Source organism: Heterocephalus glaber, unplaced genomic scaffold (assembly GCF_053883595.1).
Source record: "Heterocephalus glaber isolate CG9 unplaced genomic scaffold, H.glaber_assembly_v1.0 deba00001781, whole genome shotgun sequence".
Taxonomy (NCBI): domain Eukaryota; kingdom Metazoa; phylum Chordata; class Mammalia; order Rodentia; family Bathyergidae; genus Heterocephalus; species Heterocephalus glaber.
This window is the reverse complement of record NW_028258467.1, coordinates 3,100,600-3,118,025: the sequence shown is the minus strand read 5'-3', so window position 1 is coordinate 3,118,025 and position 17,426 is coordinate 3,100,600. Positions and strand designations below refer to the sequence as shown.

The following is a 17,426-nucleotide window of genomic DNA, read 5'->3' as shown; positions in this document are numbered from 1 at the left end:
GCTTGAACCCTGGGCCTTCATCTTCCTTTTGGGTAGAGTACGAGGTCAGGGTGTTCCTTTTGTGCAGTGAGTGTGCCACAGTGCGGGAAGAAGCTGTACGCCTATTGGAATCTTAGGCGTTCTCCCGAAACCGCAGGCTAGCATGCCCTGGATGCTGCCTGGGCCTGGCTCCTTCTTAGCCTTTGTCGTTCCAGCGTATCTTGAACCTCCAGACCTCCAGCAGGTAAGACTGACCCAGGCCTAGTTTCCTGGATGCATCTCCAAGCCTGTGATGAATTACCCTAAGTTCTGACACCTCGTATGAGAACTGCATGTGCAGTCTGATTATACTGCGAGACTGAGGCTTGGGTGAGCCCCCTTGACGGGGAGGGTTTGGGATGAGCCAATATTGGAGGAGACCAGTTTCTCTCTATCTCCAACTCTGGTTAACTTTCAGGGTCGTGGTGAGCCGGCTGTAGACGTTAAACTTAACCAAAATCCAGAGGTCCAGTGGGCAGGCGGGAATGGTAAGGTAAGGTGGGCATTCCTATCTGTTAACTGAACTGTTTACCAATAAAGCAAAGGTAGTGAATCTTCAGTCTCTCCAACATCATTATTTTCTACCCTGTTAGCATTCTAAAGAGGACAAGCTCATCCCTAGGCAAACGGAAAGGAGATCAACATGAAATGAAGTTCATTATTAGTAACCACAACTCTTGGGCTTGCCTTACCCATTTTTACTTGAAAGGCCACAAAAGATCGTTTTTTATGCCCTTGCCCCAGGCCGGGTCTTTTTCTTGGCTCCAGTACCAGAGATTTAACTCGGGACCTTGCACTTGGCGAGGCAGGCATGGTGCCACTGAGCTAAATCTCCAGCCCTCAGGGTGAGTCCTGAACTTTTTTTTTTTTGGTACTGGGGATTGAACTTCGGTCCTTGTGCTTGCGCACCAGGCGGCGAAACCACTGAGCTAAATCCCCAGCCTTGAACTTTTTTTTCCCTTTGTACCAGGAACTAGCTTGCCAGGCAGATTCTGCACAGCTGAGCTGCATTCCCGGCCCTAACTGTTGAGTCTTATGGAGTAAAGTTGGCACTAATCAGCAAGGTTCCCACGTGCCTCTATAAAGAGTTTTAAAATTTGACAAAGCCATGGGTTACAAAGGAACTTCACCCACCTTGTGGTGAGGTTTGGGCCTCAAAAGTTCCCTAAACGAGTCTGGTCTAGAAGTTGCTTTCTTTCAACAGATGAGACAGAAAGTCCAGAAAGTACACCTTTATTCACTAGAATTGAAAAAGGCTGGGTTTGGTGGTGCACGGCTGTAATCTCAGCACTTCGGAGGCTGAGGCCGGAGGATCATCATGACTTCGAGGCCAGCCTGGACTACATAGCAAAACCCTGTCTCAAAATAAAAAAAAAGAAAGAAAAAAAACAACTTGCATTCAAAAGACTGGTTCAGTCACTCTACTAATACAACATGAAGACGGCTTGGCAACCTCGTCTCAGCTGTTGCCTGGCCTAAACAATGGCTTGCCACATCGGTGCCCTTGCCAGCTTTGGCTGGTCCTTGGGGCACACAGAAGGATAATAAGAATAGCAGAGAAGCTCTGTCCCAGGCAGGAGTCCTGCCTGAGCAGTGTGTGGTAAAAACATGGCTTTTCTAAGGGGTTAGGCACTGTACACGTGTTGGCCTGTGGCCTGGCCCTCTAGGAGTGCCCAGGAGGGGGCAGCAGAGCGTCATGGCATATTCTGCAGATTTCCAAGAAGCTCTCTTTGGGCCTGAAGACCTTTGCTTTTTGGGAATGGAGGTTTGAGATTGCTGTTGGGACAAAGGAGGGGCAAGGCTTGATGCAGGAGTCCTTGGTAGCTGCTGGCTGTAGACCTTCTGTCCAGTCTTCTGGAGCTGAGCCCCTCCCTTCAGAGTAGAACTGAATTTAGTCTGGTTCAGGATTGGCAGCAGGAGGCCCCTCGACCTTCCTGCTTGACATAGTCATGCAGCCGGAAGTGAGGTTCGCTGGGCGCCTTCATGGTACGCTGTTTCAACTCCCTGCAGAGCAGGAGTGTTGATGAAACAAGACAGTATCCTGAACCACCAATAAGGAGTATTTCTGTTCACTCCCTGGACTTACTTTGCTATGGCAGTGAAGGCCAAGTCTACGTTGAGGCCTGTCTTGGCACTGGTCTCCATGTAGGGCAGTCCGTACTCCTGTAAACAGCTGTTGCCAACTGGGTGGTGGCCTGGTGGGGATAGCCCAGGCTCCACAGCCTCAGGGTACCCTCCTTGCCACCCACCCTGCCATGACTCACCTTGGCAAGCTTCTCTCCATCCTCCCTCTTCACCACACGTTCCTGGGCAGAGTCCACCTGGCCCAGGCACAGGGTTTTGGTAACAGCTGGCCCATGCTTTGCCTACCCACTCCCCTCACCTGCTTTGCTTTGTGGGGCCAGGCTGGAGAGAGCAAAATGACCTGCCCACCTTGTTCCCCAGCAGCATGAGAACCACGTCGTCCTGGGCATATTCCTGGATCTCAGTCAGCCAGGCCTGTGTGGGGAGAGCTAGGACCAGGTGGAAGCTGGTACTCCCTGCATATTTTGCCCTCAGAACCTAGCCCCTCCAGGTCACACCTAACAATGCCGAGTTCCAAAAAATGTTCCCTATTCTGGGCAGAGGTGCCCGCCTTATCCAAGAGGGGGCTGGAAAATATCCAGCCCAAATTTTAGTTCATACTCAACTCTGGCCACCTCAAGCCCAGAGGAGCCCCCCAGTCCCCCTCCTGTCAGCAGAGTCCTCAGAACTCTTGGGCCTGGTGCCATCTGGGCCATGATGACCCATTACCTCCACCAGGAAAGAAGTGACTGACCTGAATGTTGTCAAAGGAGGCCTTGTTGGTGACATCATAGAGAAGCAGCAGTGCTGAGGGTAGAGGGCAGTAATTCCTAGTTACCCACACCCTTTTGGTCAAATCAAAACCTTAACTCCCAAGGGAAATAGTCCCTATGTCTATGGGCTCACCATGTGCATCCCGGTAGTAGGCATGGGTGACACTGCGGAACCGCTCCTGGCCAGCTGTGTCCCATATCTGTAACAACGTGCACTGGTTATGCTGTCCAGCCCCTCCCTGGTATCCCCTGCCCCCAACTTGCTCTTCCCCTAGTCACCTTACCTGCAGCTTCACCTTCATCCCATCCACGTCCAGAACTTTGTTCTGAAATAGAACCAGCCAGCTCCAGTGAGTACCCATAACCCTATCCTTGGGGGCTCCAAAGGGTGGGGTGAGAGGACTGCAAGCCAGAGCTGAGCCCCTGTCCACAGACTGGGAGAATGAGGGTCCCTTGGCTGAATCCTTAAGTCATTCTTGAGAATTGTTCACTTCCAGGTTCTCTTCCTGCTGGGACCAGATAACTCTACATGTTATGCTTCCCTTTAAACCCAGGTGCACCCAGGGTCTGCACGGTTCTTCCCCACCCACCCTGGGGGAGCATCTCCAGATGGCTCTATCCACAGAAGCTGTCCAGGCCCCTTTTGTGCAGATGGCTGCTTTGATATTGGGCTTGAAGATTTTTTTTCTTTTTAGTGCTGAGACTACAGGTGTACACCACTACACCTACCCTGGAGTCAGGTTTTTCTCCCTCTGCTAACAGTTCCACTGCCCTGAAAAGCCCCTTGTCACTGTACCCCAAGTGAAGTGCCATTGCTTTTTTCCCCTTGGCTTTTAGCCCATACCTGGCTGCCACCTTTACCTGGCTTCTGCATAGGCTTGCATTTCCATGTACCCACTTCCCAAGTCAGCCTCTTCCCTGCTCCCTAAGGATGGACATCTCATGGGCTGGGGGGGTGTCCTGGTTAGAGCCACTGTATCTTTTTTTTTTTTCTCCTGGTGCTGGAGATTAAAGCCAAGGCCTCTGGCCTGCTAGGCAAGTATTCATCCACTGAGCTGCACCCCTGGCCCACAGTGAAATCATGCTTGGTATTGCCCAAGAGTTGTTACTAACACTGCCTTGGTTTCCTTCTCTACAAATGGAGACGGTACCAGTTCCATCATAGATAACACCTCTAATGAGCTATTGTGTGCATTGAGAACTGTCCTGCCTAGAGAAAGGAACCCCCCCCCCCATTTAAAAAGTTTTCTCACTGGAACAAGGGCTCACTCTTGCCTGTCTGGCCCAACTCTGAAACCTCAGAGCCCAGAACTGTGCCTGGTATATAATAGGTACTTGTATTTGGGGCTGGCAGTGCTCCCCAGGTGGGCTCTCCCCTCAGGCAGGGGGAGGGCTAACCACAGGTTTCAGCCCTGGGCAGCTGGGCAGCCACTATCTCCTCCCAAGCTCCTGCTGTAAGGGTGCTTCTGGGTCTCCAGGAACCAGACTCAGCCATCTGCCAGGCTAGGGAGAAAACCCTACCTTCTCTGGCACCCTGAATTGGGGCACAAACCAATCAGCCTTATCACCTGCCCCAGGGCCAAGGGAAAGAAGGGCCTAGACAGGCAAAGGGTCATGTGTCCCCAGACTTTTTCTGGCACCTCAGCCCTTCATTCCAGAGGGCTTCAGCAGACCTGGAACTCCCAATGTGGGTAGAGAACAGCTCCCCAAACAAGAAGAAGCCCTCTTTACTGTCCCCAGAATGGCCCTCCCATCCTCCTGCTAACTGGATCTAATTAAAGGGTGAGAAAAATGCAAATTCAGGATTTGCCAAGAACACACCAGCACCTTAGCACATGAGATTTAGACCAGTGGCCAGAGGTAGGGGCTCTGATATTAAAGCCTCACAGACACCTGCTTGGGGTACTGGGGGTCTCTACACTCAAAGGCAGGAACCCCTCCCCCAAGCAAGGCCTAGAAACACCCTCTCCCAGGCTGCACCACAGCCACCTGGCTTGTAGGACCTGGGCAGGTTCCTGGCACCTCTCAGCCTTGGGCCACCTCTGTGCAGTGAGGAAGTGACTGGCTAGAGTGAACACGGACCTTGAGTTCCCTCTGACTGCCAGTACCCTGGATATATACCCCCAGGGTAGTTCCAGCCCCTGGCACAGAAGTCTGTGTCAGGTGGATCCAACCACCACCTCAGATATTGGGAGATCTCAGGAGTCAGCTTGGTGGCTAAGGTGTCCCATGCCTAGGCAACCACCCCCACTAAGAGCTCTACCTCCTGAGAACTGTGGCTACCACAGGGAAGATGGAGAACCAGCTGCCCAAGGGTACTGGGAGGACTCCGTGAGCTCATGAGGGGGAACTGGTCAGAGCTTAGGATATCAGCCTCCACTCTCACCCGGAAGTCAATGCCCACAGTAGAGATGAAGGTGCCTGCCAGGAAAGCACCATCCTTGAAGCGCACAAGCAGGCAGGTTTTCCCCACACCTGAGTCTCCCACCAACATGACCTAGGGCAGACAGGAGGGTCAGAAGTATCAGGCCAGTGCAAAGGGGTTAGGATGCTGACCCACCTAGAGGAAGCTTTTGATCTGCCTTGAACTGCCAAAGCCAGAAAGGGGATGCAGGTGAGGGGCAGGAGAGGAGGGGGCCATTCCAGGCTTACAGGTTCAGATGGCCTGGGGAGACAGCAGTTCTCCCTCTGTTAGTCTCAGTCCCTTCTCTCCCTCCCAACAGGGCCTGTCTCAATAAGTGGGGGTGAGCACTGCTGCCCACCCCCCAATAAAACTCAAGGTTGATCTGGGAAGGTAGTATTTGGGGACCAATGGGGAATAGATTCAGGGTGGTGAGAGCTGAGACCTAAGAGACCTGCAGGGACTTCTTCAAACCCCAAAAGGATACAAATCCCAGCATCCTTTTTAGGAGGGATTTCCCAGCCCAGTGTCAGATCTTCACCTTGAGGTAGGCCTGGACCAGGAGGTCTGTGAACAGAAGGGGCAGACAAGCCCTCTCCCTCCCCCACCTAGCCTGCTATCAAATGCTCTAAAATCCAAAGATGATCCTACCTACCCCTGCCAAATTCACATAGCTTCTGCCTTGGTCTGGGGGAGGCCTCAGTCTCCCCATCCAACTGGCAAACCTCTTCCCAGCCTCCTTCCCAGAAAAAGAGGAGACCCTCAGCCCTGGGTGAGGCAGCATATGGGAAATGATGAATCCGGTGCCCAGGTGGGGTGATGGTCCGGGAGGAACGCCTGCAGGGTTCTGATGTCCCAGACCCCTTGTGTAGCTCTCCCGGGAAAGGGGAGGAAGGGAGGGCCAGCTAGCTCTTGAGTACCCCCAAACAGCTTGACAGCTGTGTGTGCGTGCGGTGCACACTGCAGCTGTGCCAGCTTCGGGGTGTCCTCGGCCAGGTCCACGGCAAAGGTCTGCGGGGCCCTGCGTCCCTTCTCAGGCTCCCGCCCCTCCTGGCTCAGACCGACACCACCTGCTGCACGCGCCTGGGGGGAAGGTGCCTGGCTCACCTTGAAGGCGACGTCGTAGAAGTCACCACCCCCTCCAAGCGATGGCCGGCCGCGCTGCTGGGGCCCGTTAGGCGGCGCCTCGTGGCCAGAGCGCGCAGTCCCGGGGCGCGCAGGCCGGGCCCCGTTGGGGGAAGGCAGCGCGGAGGCAGCGGGCACACTGCCCGCCTTGCTCTTGGAGGTCTTCTTTCTGGACATGGCAGACAGGTGCTTAGTGCGCTCCTTCTGTGCCTGTCGCCCCGCGGGCCACCCACTTCCTCGCGCCCGCTGAGCCTGAGCTGGACCCGAACCCAGGAGGTGGCTGCGGCGGCATCCCTGACACCCCGCACCCGCCCCGCTACTGCCACCCCACAGGCCGAACAGCTTCCCAGGCCCCACCTCCCGCCTCTGTCGCCGCCAATGGCCGTATCGGGAGGGGAGGGACCATGCAAATTAGATCGCCCTGGTGCTGTCTGGAGGCAGAGAAAGGCCCGGGCTTGAGCAGCTCCGCAGCCGCTGTCTGGTGGGGCAGTCAGGCTCAGAGACACAGCTCTGCGACCGCCTCGGTACTTGGACTCTGATGTGAGGCAGTGTTCCTGGGTGAAGGAGCACAGGATCCTATGTCATCTCGGTGCACTGTGCACCACCCCGTTCCTTCCTGCCCAGCCCAGTGACCCCCCTCACTGGACGGGTCACCAGACCTGGAACAAGGGAGGTCTCTTGAGATGAAGGTGCCGGGAGAGGATCTGCATAGGCGGGCACCCTGGGATTCTGTCCCTTCTCACCTAGGGAAACTTGCCACCTGGCCCACTGCTCCTCCCTGCTCTATCCCCTCCGGGGTAGTGGGGGGTCCAGGCAGCGCCAGTTCTGATGCAAAACAAATAAAGATGGCTGTGCAGGAGCACTGGGCTCAGCAGACAGCTGGTTATAAATGACAGGACAGGGAGAGGAATAGCAGAGCTCCCTTGGCAGAAGCCTGAGGCCCTGGGGGAAAAGGAAGTGGGGAATGAAGCCAGCACCAGACCCCTGGAAGGTCCCCTCCAAAGGGGCTCTGCCCTTGGATCCAGAAGATGGGAGGCCTTGCTCTCAGGTGTGACCAATGCCTTGGCCTTTCCATTCCAGGTTCTGGATTCAGGGAGGCTGGTGCTGATTCTCCAAATCCCAAGCTGGACCCCCACACACCCATCTCCAGGCCCTGACACCTCCCTACCTGGGCTGATTGGCACTCTGTCCCAGGACCCTCATCCAACATGTTCTGGATCTCAAGAGCTAGGTCTCAGGAGCTCAAGCCATCAGAGCTGGAGGGCAGTGGGTGTAGGGCTGGTGCCACTAAGATGGGGTGCTTCTTGGTACTCCTCTGGGAACTGGAGGGATGGCTTAACTGAACCCTAAGACGTGACAACTGTCACTAGGATGCCAGATTCCTCAGAGACCTTATCCCTCTGAGATGTCAGTACTCAGAACACCAATAATTAGCTACTTCTGGGACTGGCAAGACCCAAATAGAAGGATGCTGTCCAGTAGCAATTCCCCGAGAGGGCCTAGCATGGCCTGCTTCTTCAGAGGCCTGGAAAGCTGCCCAGTGCTGAGTGCTATCATGACAACTTTAAAACTATCCTGTTAGCTGGATATGGTGGTGCATAGCTATAATCCTAGCTCTCAGGAGGCTGAAGCAGGAGGATCACTGAGAGTTTGAGGCCAGCCTGGGCTCCATAGTGAGTTCAAGACTACCCTGAGCAACATAGCGAGACCCTGTCTGAAAAACAAACAAGCAAACAAACAAAAAAACTGTTTAAAAAAACAGTATAAACTGTCCCTGGTTCCCCCCCCCCCCCGCCGCTTCCAGTACCAGGGATTGAACTCAGGTCCTTACGCTTGCAAGGCAGGCACAGTGCCACTGAGCTAAATCCCCAGCACTACTATCTCCCTTCTTTGGCCCTCCACCTCCTCCAGGTCAGTCCCCAGATGTGTATGTAGTTGGCCTAAGGTGTGAGTATTGGGCTCCCGTTGTTGCGGCCCTGGAGACTCTAGATGTCCTATCTCCCAAAAGGCCAACTACAGGATGATTGGCCCAGGATCTCAGCTAGGGGCCTCAAAAAACATTGCCTGCTGACTTCCAGGGTCCTAGGCAGTGGATCCTACCTCTTTCTATCAGCTGCTGCCCAGAGCAAGCCCAGCACGTGGGAAACACAAGGAATTTGAACGCTCTGGGGGTGGGGCCTGCAAGTAGGGCATCCTGAGGGTGGAGGAATATTGATGGGGCAGGCAACCAGGAAGTGAGAAGGAGGTAGGTGAACTAGAGCAAGTGGAAGGCCCATAGAGGAGAATTTTGAGCTGCAGAAAAGACAGGCTTGCTTTTAAAACTCTTACATAAAAATCCAGTTTTCTGTTTTCTCTTGAAAAATGGGAGCTCTAGGTGCCTGGCTCAGGGCTCCCTCACTTTCTCGCTCCCCAGCAATCCTCCTAATCTTTGATCATTATGTCTCTTGGTTCCTCTTTTTGCCATCTGTTTCTCCCCTCTGGAATGTAAGCTCTCTGGGCACTGGAAGCAGCTTGTCTTGGTCATTGCCATATCCCTGGCAGCTGGCTTTGGGCCTCGATAAGCAGTTATTAAATTGATGAAAGAAATATGATTTAGAAACATGGCCCTCACTTCAGGAGAACATATCACTTCTGAGAAGGATTTAAGCCAGAATGAATGTCAGTATGCAATGAGAGCAAGACTGGTGTGATTATATAATGAGAGCAAGGCTTTATGGAGGAGAGGGGGATTTTCACTGGGCTTTCAAGGTGGAACAGGAGTCCAACAGGGGAGGAAATGGAGAAACTTACCAGTTGGAGGCAGTCAATATGCCCAGGCTGAGTGCCACTAGGTGGCCATCAAGGGAAATAATCCAATTTAGGTAAGGTAGGAAAGGCCAGATTATATGGGAAATTTGAATGTTATACCTGAGAGCTTAGAAATTATTCTAAGAAAAGTAGGGACCCATGTATGGTTTCTGAGCAGACCAACAGAGAGAGAGAACACTCTGCTACAGGAATACTGATTTGAGACTGCAGTAGCCCAGGGGAGAGGTACTAGGGACAGAAAGGACTTCAGAACAGACAGTATTTGGAGGCCTAGAAATAAGGAAGGACAACACTATCCATGGAGCAGAGGCAGGGCCTCCAGGATAGATTAAAAATGGCAAACTCACACCTTGGTATCTTCCCAGTGATGGAAGGGTCTGTGTCCCTTGCCCAAGAATCTAGACAAAAGCTGTGGTTTCTTTGAACAATAGATACAGTAGAAGTAATTCTATACCCAGCTTCTTGTTTCCTGGAATAGTTGTTCTTAGAACCTGCCTGCCATGCTAGGAGAAAGCCCGAGTAGCCAGGTGAAAACACCCAGTGGAGAAGAACTGATTTGCCAGCCATATGCACAAAGAAGCCAGTCTAGGAGTGGACACCCCAGCCTCAGTGGATGTCATGATGTTTGGGGGATGTTCGTTACACAGCAATAAAAAACTAGACCAGGCTAGTATCAAACACAGGTGAAGGAACCAGTTTGGTGGGAAAGGTCAGGAGTGTGGGATGGCCTTGGCTGGGCCTGGGGATTTGCAGATCCCAGGGATCCTCAAGCTTTGAAAGGAGAAGAGGCCAGAGCAGGAGACTGCTGCTTACAGCCCTCAACTGTTGTAGCACCTGGCTGGCTCTGCTGTACAGAAGACAGTCAACATGTGTCCATGTTCCCAAGGGGACTGAATCACCCCAGATCTGGTCCAGTCTCCTTGAGGCCTTCTTCCTGGACCCTCATTCTTGCTATTCCCCTGATGCCCATGGCTATCAGTTACTGCACTGTGCCTTCTGATTTGTCCTTCTGGGTGTCTGACCCCCCTTGTTCTGTGGTGACATGTGCCATGAATCCTTAGCCATGGTGATCTCCTAGCACCTCCAAGCCAGACAGTCGTTCTCTGTGTTCCCCATTTTCCAAGCCCAGTACCACCACTACCCACTGCCCACCCAAGGAGCTTGGGCCTCAGGCAGGCCATTTGAGGCAGGCTCCATCTCCTAGCACAGCCAGGAAGTTCTCTGCAGAGCCCTGGGCTTTACAACGCTTTCCTTCCCTGGGTTCTGCCCCTACTTCTTGCTTCCTAGATGCTCTCTGTGATTCCCTGGGGGCTATGCTGCCTCTGCTCTCCCTGTGAGCTTCCTGAGGACAACCCTCATTCTACCTACCCCTGTCCCTGCCACCAGGCACTGACAGACAGCTTTGTGACTGAGCAGCAGAGAGTCAGGCTGAACTTGAGGCCTTTCAGCAAGTGGTGTGGTAGCAAAGTCCCCAGAGCACATCCCCAGAAGTCAGTCTTGCAAAACCCAGCTGTCTGTTTGGGGTGGGGTGGGGAACAGTGTTAGAAGGGCAGAAACCTGGCTATGTTCATGGCTTGCTGTGTTACCCTAGCCATGTGGCATCCCCTCTCTGAGCCTGCTCCCCCACTCTGTGAAATGCGGGGGCAGGAGGAGCTGATCTCTGAGGGCCCTTCCAGCTCAAACACTTTATGTTCTATGAAATCCGTGTGAATGTTGCCATGGATACATCAGAGGAACTGGTGCAGTACTGAATGCAACTTCCACCAGGGAGAGAGAAGACTGAGTCACCCTAGAAAGCAGGTGACATTAGAGGTGTACTGGCCCTGGGACCCAAGTATGGAGGGGTCACCATGAATGTCCTGTTCCTGGGAGGCAATGCCTTCTCCTCATGCAGCCCACTCATATTGGTGGTCCTGAGGCCCTATAGGCAAATGGTCATAGAGAATGTTCATCTTTACCTGAAGGGGTGTCCTTCATTAGGGCCAAAGGAGAGAACTATTCCCCTGCAGGTGTGACCAGAGCAGCTCAGGGGCTCACCAGGTGGGACAGCTGGGGACAGCTGCACAGTATTCACTACCAAGGAAGATGAGCTCAGGTAGAAGTCGTGTATACCTCCTGTGGGTTGTGGCAGCACATCTGAACTTCCACAGGGCCAGGGGATACTCTTCTGCAGTGGCAGCTTCCAGCTCCTGCAAGAGGATGAGTGGGAGATCATGGCTCCAGAATCTCAGGGAGCCTCTGAGTGACATGCTCAGCTTCATAGCAGGTACAGACATCAGCACAAAGCTCTGGGTAGACCCTCGTGTAACCATCACAATCCCTAAAGTCACCAATCCCTGAATGCCCTGGACTGGGCCACATGATTCACTTGCTTTATTATTTCTTCTTCCTCTTGCTCCTCCTCCTCTTCTTTCTGGTACTAGGGATTTAACCTAGGAAGCACTGAGATACATCCTAAGCCCCTTTTAAAATTTATTTTTCTATATAATTTTTTAGGCTAATCTTGTTGTGTATCCAGGATGGCCTCAAACTCAATATCTCCCTACCTCAGCTTCCTGAGGGCTGGGATTACAGTGTGTGCCACCACACTCAGCTTTTTCTTTAACTATAAAAATAATCCATGGTTTTTGTGGCCATGTCAGCAACACAAGATAAAGATGAGAGCCAAGATCCATTCCTCAGGACTCACTACTATTAGGTTTCATAATGGTGTCTGTATTCATTTACTATTGCTGATGCAGCAAATTACTGCAAATAATGGTATAAAACAATCAGATTTATTCTCTTGTAGTAGGAAGGGTGAAAGTGCAAATAGTACTACAGGGCTACAGTCAAAGTGCTGGCAGGCTGGCTTCTGGAGGCTCCAGGAGAGAGTTTGTTTCTTGCCTCTTCCAGCTTCTGACTTCCCTTGGCTCATGGCTAGATTACTCTAGTCCCTGCTTCAATAGTCACTTGGCCTCTTGCTTCTGTTGCAAATCTCAAGCTTTCTCTTACAAAGATATTTGTGTTAACATTTAGGATCACTTGGATAATCCAAACTAATCTCCCCATCTCAGATCCTTAATTTAATCTTATCTGCAAGGTCCCCCCACCCTTTTTTTGTACTGGGAATTGAACCCAGGGTCTTTTGATCCCTAGCCCTTTTTTATCTTGAGACAAGGTCTGATTCTCAGCCTCCCAGAATGCTAGGATTACAGGTGTGTGCCACTATGCCTGGCTTACCACACATAAAGCTACAATTTGATAAGCTTTAACATCCAAATATACCAAAGGAAACATCATGGGTGTGTATCAATCCAGATAAGGAATGTCAGGCATGATGGCCTATGTCTTTAATTCTAGCATTTGAGAGACTAAGGCAGGAGGATAGTCTCGAGTTTGAGGTCAGCCTGGGATATACAGTGAGTCCAAGTCCAGCCTGAACTTCGTAGGCATACCTTGTCTCAAACTCCCACCTCAAAAAAAAGATAAGGAAATATCCTTCACTTTCACACCTACCCTTTTTTTTTTTGGTACCTGGGATAGAACTCGGGATCTTTCATTTTCAAGGCAGGTGGCAGCACCACTGAGCTAAATCCCCAGCCCACACACCTATCTTTTTTTTTACTTTTAGTTACCTTGGAGCCAGGAGTCCAGCCTTGTCCCAAAATCCTGTGTGGCAGCTCAGAGGCTTTTCCACTCAGGTGGGAGTTTGTGGTTTAGGCCAGGTTTGGGGGAGTGTCAGTGGTGGACTGGATTCTAGACATGGTGCAGTGAGCAGGTGAAAGGACGCAGGAGGACCCCTAGGGGGTAGTGTTGACTAGGACTATGGTTTTGCCCAAGTACTCTCTAAAGTGTGGTGCCAAAATACAGTTAACAAGTTTTATTTCCGGTAACACAATAGTTCATTATATATCCTACATAGTTTGTGCCATTATTAGTTTTTTAAAAATTCTTTTCCCCTGCTGCACCACAAGTACTGTAGGTTCACCACTGCTGATGTAAACTGTGTTGCTGGGGATTTAGCTCAGTGGTTTTACTGCCTGCTGTGCAAGTGCAAGGACCTGAGTTTGATCCCCGGTACCAAAAAAAAAAATTCTTTTCCCATTTATCACCTTTTGCCTTAAGTTCTATTTTTTTTGTGTGTGGTATTAATACTGCCACCTTTTACCTTCTTTGTGTTTGGATTTCCAGTCTTCCTCTCAGCCTTTCATAACTATTTGTTTTCGCTCTGCCCCAGTGAACAATGTTTACCTGGATTTAGTGTTTCTTCTGAGCATCCTGACCTTCAACATAAGAATTTAATTTATTTGCATTTATTGTGATCACCCACTTGCTTGGTTTTATTCTGATCATTTTATTTTGCTTTGTTGAATACACTGATCCATTGTTTTTTTTTTTAGTATTTTTTCCCCCCTGGTACTGGGGATTGAACTCAGGACCTTGCACTTACAAGGCAGGTGTGGCACCACTCAGCTAAATCCCCGAGCCTTATTTCTTTTTTAAAATCCTTTTCTGAACTGATCAAGTTTTCTTTTTTCCCCCTTCTAGTTTCCTCCCTTTTCTCCAATGATGCTAATGATTATCATTAGCTGTTAATTGAAAAAAACCTTTTAGGATACATTTTTTAGTCTTTATTTTATTAAGAATTAAACTGGGGGTGGCCGGGGATTTAGCTCAGTGGTTTTGACACCTGCTATGCAAGCGCAAGGACCCGAGTTTGATCCCCGGTACCCCCCCCAAAAAAAAGAATTAAACTGGGGGGTTGGGGATTTAGCTTAGTGGTTCCAGCACCTGCCTCGCAAGTGCACGGTCCCAAGTTTGATCCCTGGTAACAAAAAATAATAAGAAGAAGAATTAAACTGGCGCTGGGGATTTAGTTCAGTAGTGTTGCACCTGCCTTGCAAGTGCAAGGTCATGAGTACGATCACTGTACCGCAAAAAAAAAAAAAAATTAAACTGGACATGGTGGTACACATCTATAATCACAGCACTCTGTAATCCTGGGAGGCTAAGACAAGGAGGACTGCAAATTTCAGCCTAGCCCGGGCAACTTAGCAACTTAGTAAGACCCTGTTTCAAAAAAAAAAAAAAAAAAGCTGGGATGTAGCTCAGTGCAAAGGCCTGGTTCAACAAATAAAAAGAAGAATTAAACATTTCTTCAATGTTTCCCTCCCAGAACCAAGTAAAATCTTTTATTTTTTCTGTCTCACCACAGGGTTTGTTGATTTTAATTTGCAGATAATTTTCCTCTTTAAACATATGTCTTTGCTGTTTCCAAAATCCTTTCCAAACAATAGCATTTTGCTCCACAGCCACCTTCAAACAATTCTTTCATTAATATTTTGTTCATTTGCACCACAATTTTGTTCTCTTGTGGGTGTATCTTCCCTTGACTTGAGTTCTTCTAAAAGTTCCCTTAAAAGTTTGTTATCTGGGGCCAGGGATTTAGCTCAGTGGTTTTGCCGCCTGCTGCGCAAGTGCAAGGACCAGAGTTCGATCCCCGGTACCAAAAAAAAAAAAAGTTTGTTGTCTGACTACAATTAAAAGCTTGGGTTTTGTTTTGTTTTGTTATTTGGTACTGGGGATTGAATTCGGGACCTTGCGCTTGTGAGGCAGGCATGGTGCCACTGAGCCAAATCCCTGGCCCAAAAGCCTGGGTTTTAGAACATAATCGCAGCTATGCTACTTACTGCTGTGCAACCTTGGCAAATTTCTTAACCTTTCCCTACCTCACTTACCTCATTTAAAAAGGATAACAATAGTCCCACTTTCCAGAGCTGCTGGAATTCAATGGAATAAAGTGATGAATAAAAAGGTGGTAAAGTAAAGAATGTAAATTTTCTCCTTCCTGTCTCTGGAGAAATTCCCACTGCTAAACCCCCACTGCCCCGCATTATTCACCTCTCCCTCTGTGCCAGCATCCTTCCCTTAGCCTGAATACCTTCTTGAGTCTTTCCTCTATTGAGAAAAAATGTAGCCATTCCTGTCCTTTCCCTTTCTCTTCCATAGCTAAGCTTCTAAAAAGTGGGCCACATATCGTTTTTTTGTTTGTTTTTTTTTTGGTACTGGGGATCGAACTCGGGTCCTTGCACTTGTGCAGCAGGTGGTGAAACCACTGAGCCAAATCCCTGGCCCACATATCATTTTAATACTCCTCATTTGCCACCAACCTGCTGGTGTTTGGCTTCCTACCAACTCCTCCATGAAGTGTGCCCACAGTTGAGGTCACTAGCAAACACTATACCTTTAGCACCCTAATCCAGGAAGTTTACATATGCAGGTGATATGGCAGTGGTCAGGGACAGGATGATCCTGGGGACTTGCCCACTGGGGACACTGACAAAACTTGAAACAAATGCTATGCTCTACTCAAAGTTGACTTCTCATAATATGTATCCCTGAAGGGCTGTGCCATGCAAATGAGTACATATGAAGGGGCCTGGAGAGGAGGCTTTGTGGAGGAGGAGTCTGTAAGTGGATGTATGCCTGCAAATGAGATGGACACAGTCTGGGCAGAGGGAACAACATGGGCAAAGGGCAGGAGATGGGACGGTATAGAGTTCTGTATGTCTCAAAGTATGAGTGGGCCCAGGAAGTGTGGAGGAATCAGTTGGGTTCTTGGGGTTCTCTGTTTCTGGAGTCTTTCACGTGCCCCAGGTGTGCTCACTTCTTACCCAGCTCCACATTCTTTCTGCCTCACACAGCACTCTGGAACCTCCTCAAATGTCTCAGAACCTTGCACCAGTCCCCTCCTCGGGGCATCTCTACCCAGACCATAGCCTCTTCATTCCTGGCATCCGACCCCCAGGCACTCATGCCAGTGTATTCAAACTCTATTCTCAAGAACTCCCTATTAATGCCAGGCATGGTGGCACATCCCTGTAATCCTAGCACTCAGGAGGCTGAGACTGGAGGATCACCAAGAGTTGGAGGCCAACCTGAGCTACATAATATAGTTCAAGACCAGCTTGAACTGCATAGGAAGGCTTTGTCTCAAAAAAAAAAAAAAAAAAAGAAGGCTGGGCATGGTGGTACATGCCTGTAATCCCAGCACCCTCAGAGGCTGAGGCAGGTGGATCACAAGTTCTAGTGCAGCCTGGGCAGTGGAAGAGATTTAGCAAAAAGGGGTGGGGATGTAGTTTAGTGTGAAAGTCCTAGGTTCAATCTCCAGCACTGCAAAAAACAAACAAACGAATAAATAAAAAAACCCCACATAGGGTTGTGATTCCCATTACTCAGATAAAAAGCAGGTGTAGAGGCACTGCTGCTCAGGCTAAGGGGAATTGAGTGGTGGTGTATCCCCCAGGCCCTGCTTGGGAGGAGTTTTCCTAGCAAGTGGTAGCAGAGGTGTGCTCCAGCACCTATGGATCTAGACGAGATTTACAGCCAGTTTAATCAGAGAGAGGATGCTGAAAAGCCTCAGAATTCAGTGAAGAGCTTGATGCCAGGTCTTTGGAAGAACAGCTCAACAGGGACCTTGCACTTGGGAGTCTGGGGACGCCTCCAGGCTCCAGAAGGACTCAAAGGACTGAATTTGGTCCGGTATACACCTGGCCCAACAGCATGGCCCCACAGTGGAACATTTTAAATTATTTTAAATTGAGATATAATTCACATAACATAAAATCCACTCTTTCAAAGTACACAATTTAGCGGTCTTTAGGATATTTTATTAGGCTGTGCAACCATCACCACTAATTCCAGCACATACTTATCATCCATCAGCAATCACTCTCAGTTCCTTCTCCTGTAGTGCCCCGGGGCCACGGATTAACTTCCTGTGTTTATTGATTTTGCCTATTTGGGATATTTCATATAAATGGAATCGCATAATACGTGTTTGTGCCTGGCTTCTAGCATGTTTTCAGGGTTCATCCATGTTCTGCCTGGAGTCTTCTCTGTAACACGTGCGTTCATTTTGTAATAATCTTCTGCACTCACAGGGCAGAACTCCCTCGAAGAGACCGCTCCGTGTGATAGAAAGACGAGCAAGCAGGCGTCGGGACCAAAGGGGGGGATGCGGGGGGGTGGGGGTGGACAGGACGAGGCTGCTGCACTGCGGGAGCCCGGCTTGCAAGGCTGCGCTTCACCAGCCAGGTGAGTTCTACCTTGTGGGTCACCTCAGCGCCTCCCTCTCCTCCTCTGTGAGGCGCTCCACGAGATGACGCAGTACGCGTTGATGGAACGCTTACTGAGAGTCAGGCACTCAGGGACTGTGGTGAGGCCTTGGGAGTGAACACGCGCGCAACGGGCGC

General features: G+C 50.4%; 1 protein-coding gene, 1 long non-coding RNA gene and 1 other non-coding gene across 3 annotated transcripts; 2 read left to right on the top strand and 1 right to left on the bottom strand.

The window, feature by feature from the left end:
• The first annotated feature begins 13 nt into the window (after positions 1–13).
• LOC101712876 (uncharacterized) lies at positions 14–1,410 on the top strand. The gene is made up of 3 exons (XR_206409.4): positions 14–223; positions 437–511; positions 1,223–1,410. It is a non-coding gene; the product is annotated as an uncharacterized LOC101712876 (long non-coding RNA).
• On the top strand, positions 264–346 carry LOC147820947 (small nucleolar RNA SNORD60). The gene has a single exon (XR_015448013.1). It is a non-coding gene; the product is annotated as a small nucleolar RNA SNORD60 (small nucleolar RNA).
• Positions 1,236–6,713, bottom strand: Rab26 (RAB26, member RAS oncogene family). The gene is given in 9 exon segments (XM_087202774.1): positions 1,236–2,022; positions 2,105–2,249; positions 2,252–2,339; positions 2,452–2,517; positions 2,837–2,889; positions 2,989–3,055; positions 3,140–3,181; positions 5,242–5,352; positions 6,364–6,713. Coding segments are annotated over 9 exon segments (870 nt in total). The 5' UTR covers positions 6,559–6,713; the 3' UTR covers positions 1,236–1,919.
• Positions 6,714–17,426: the final 10,713 nt, after the last annotated feature.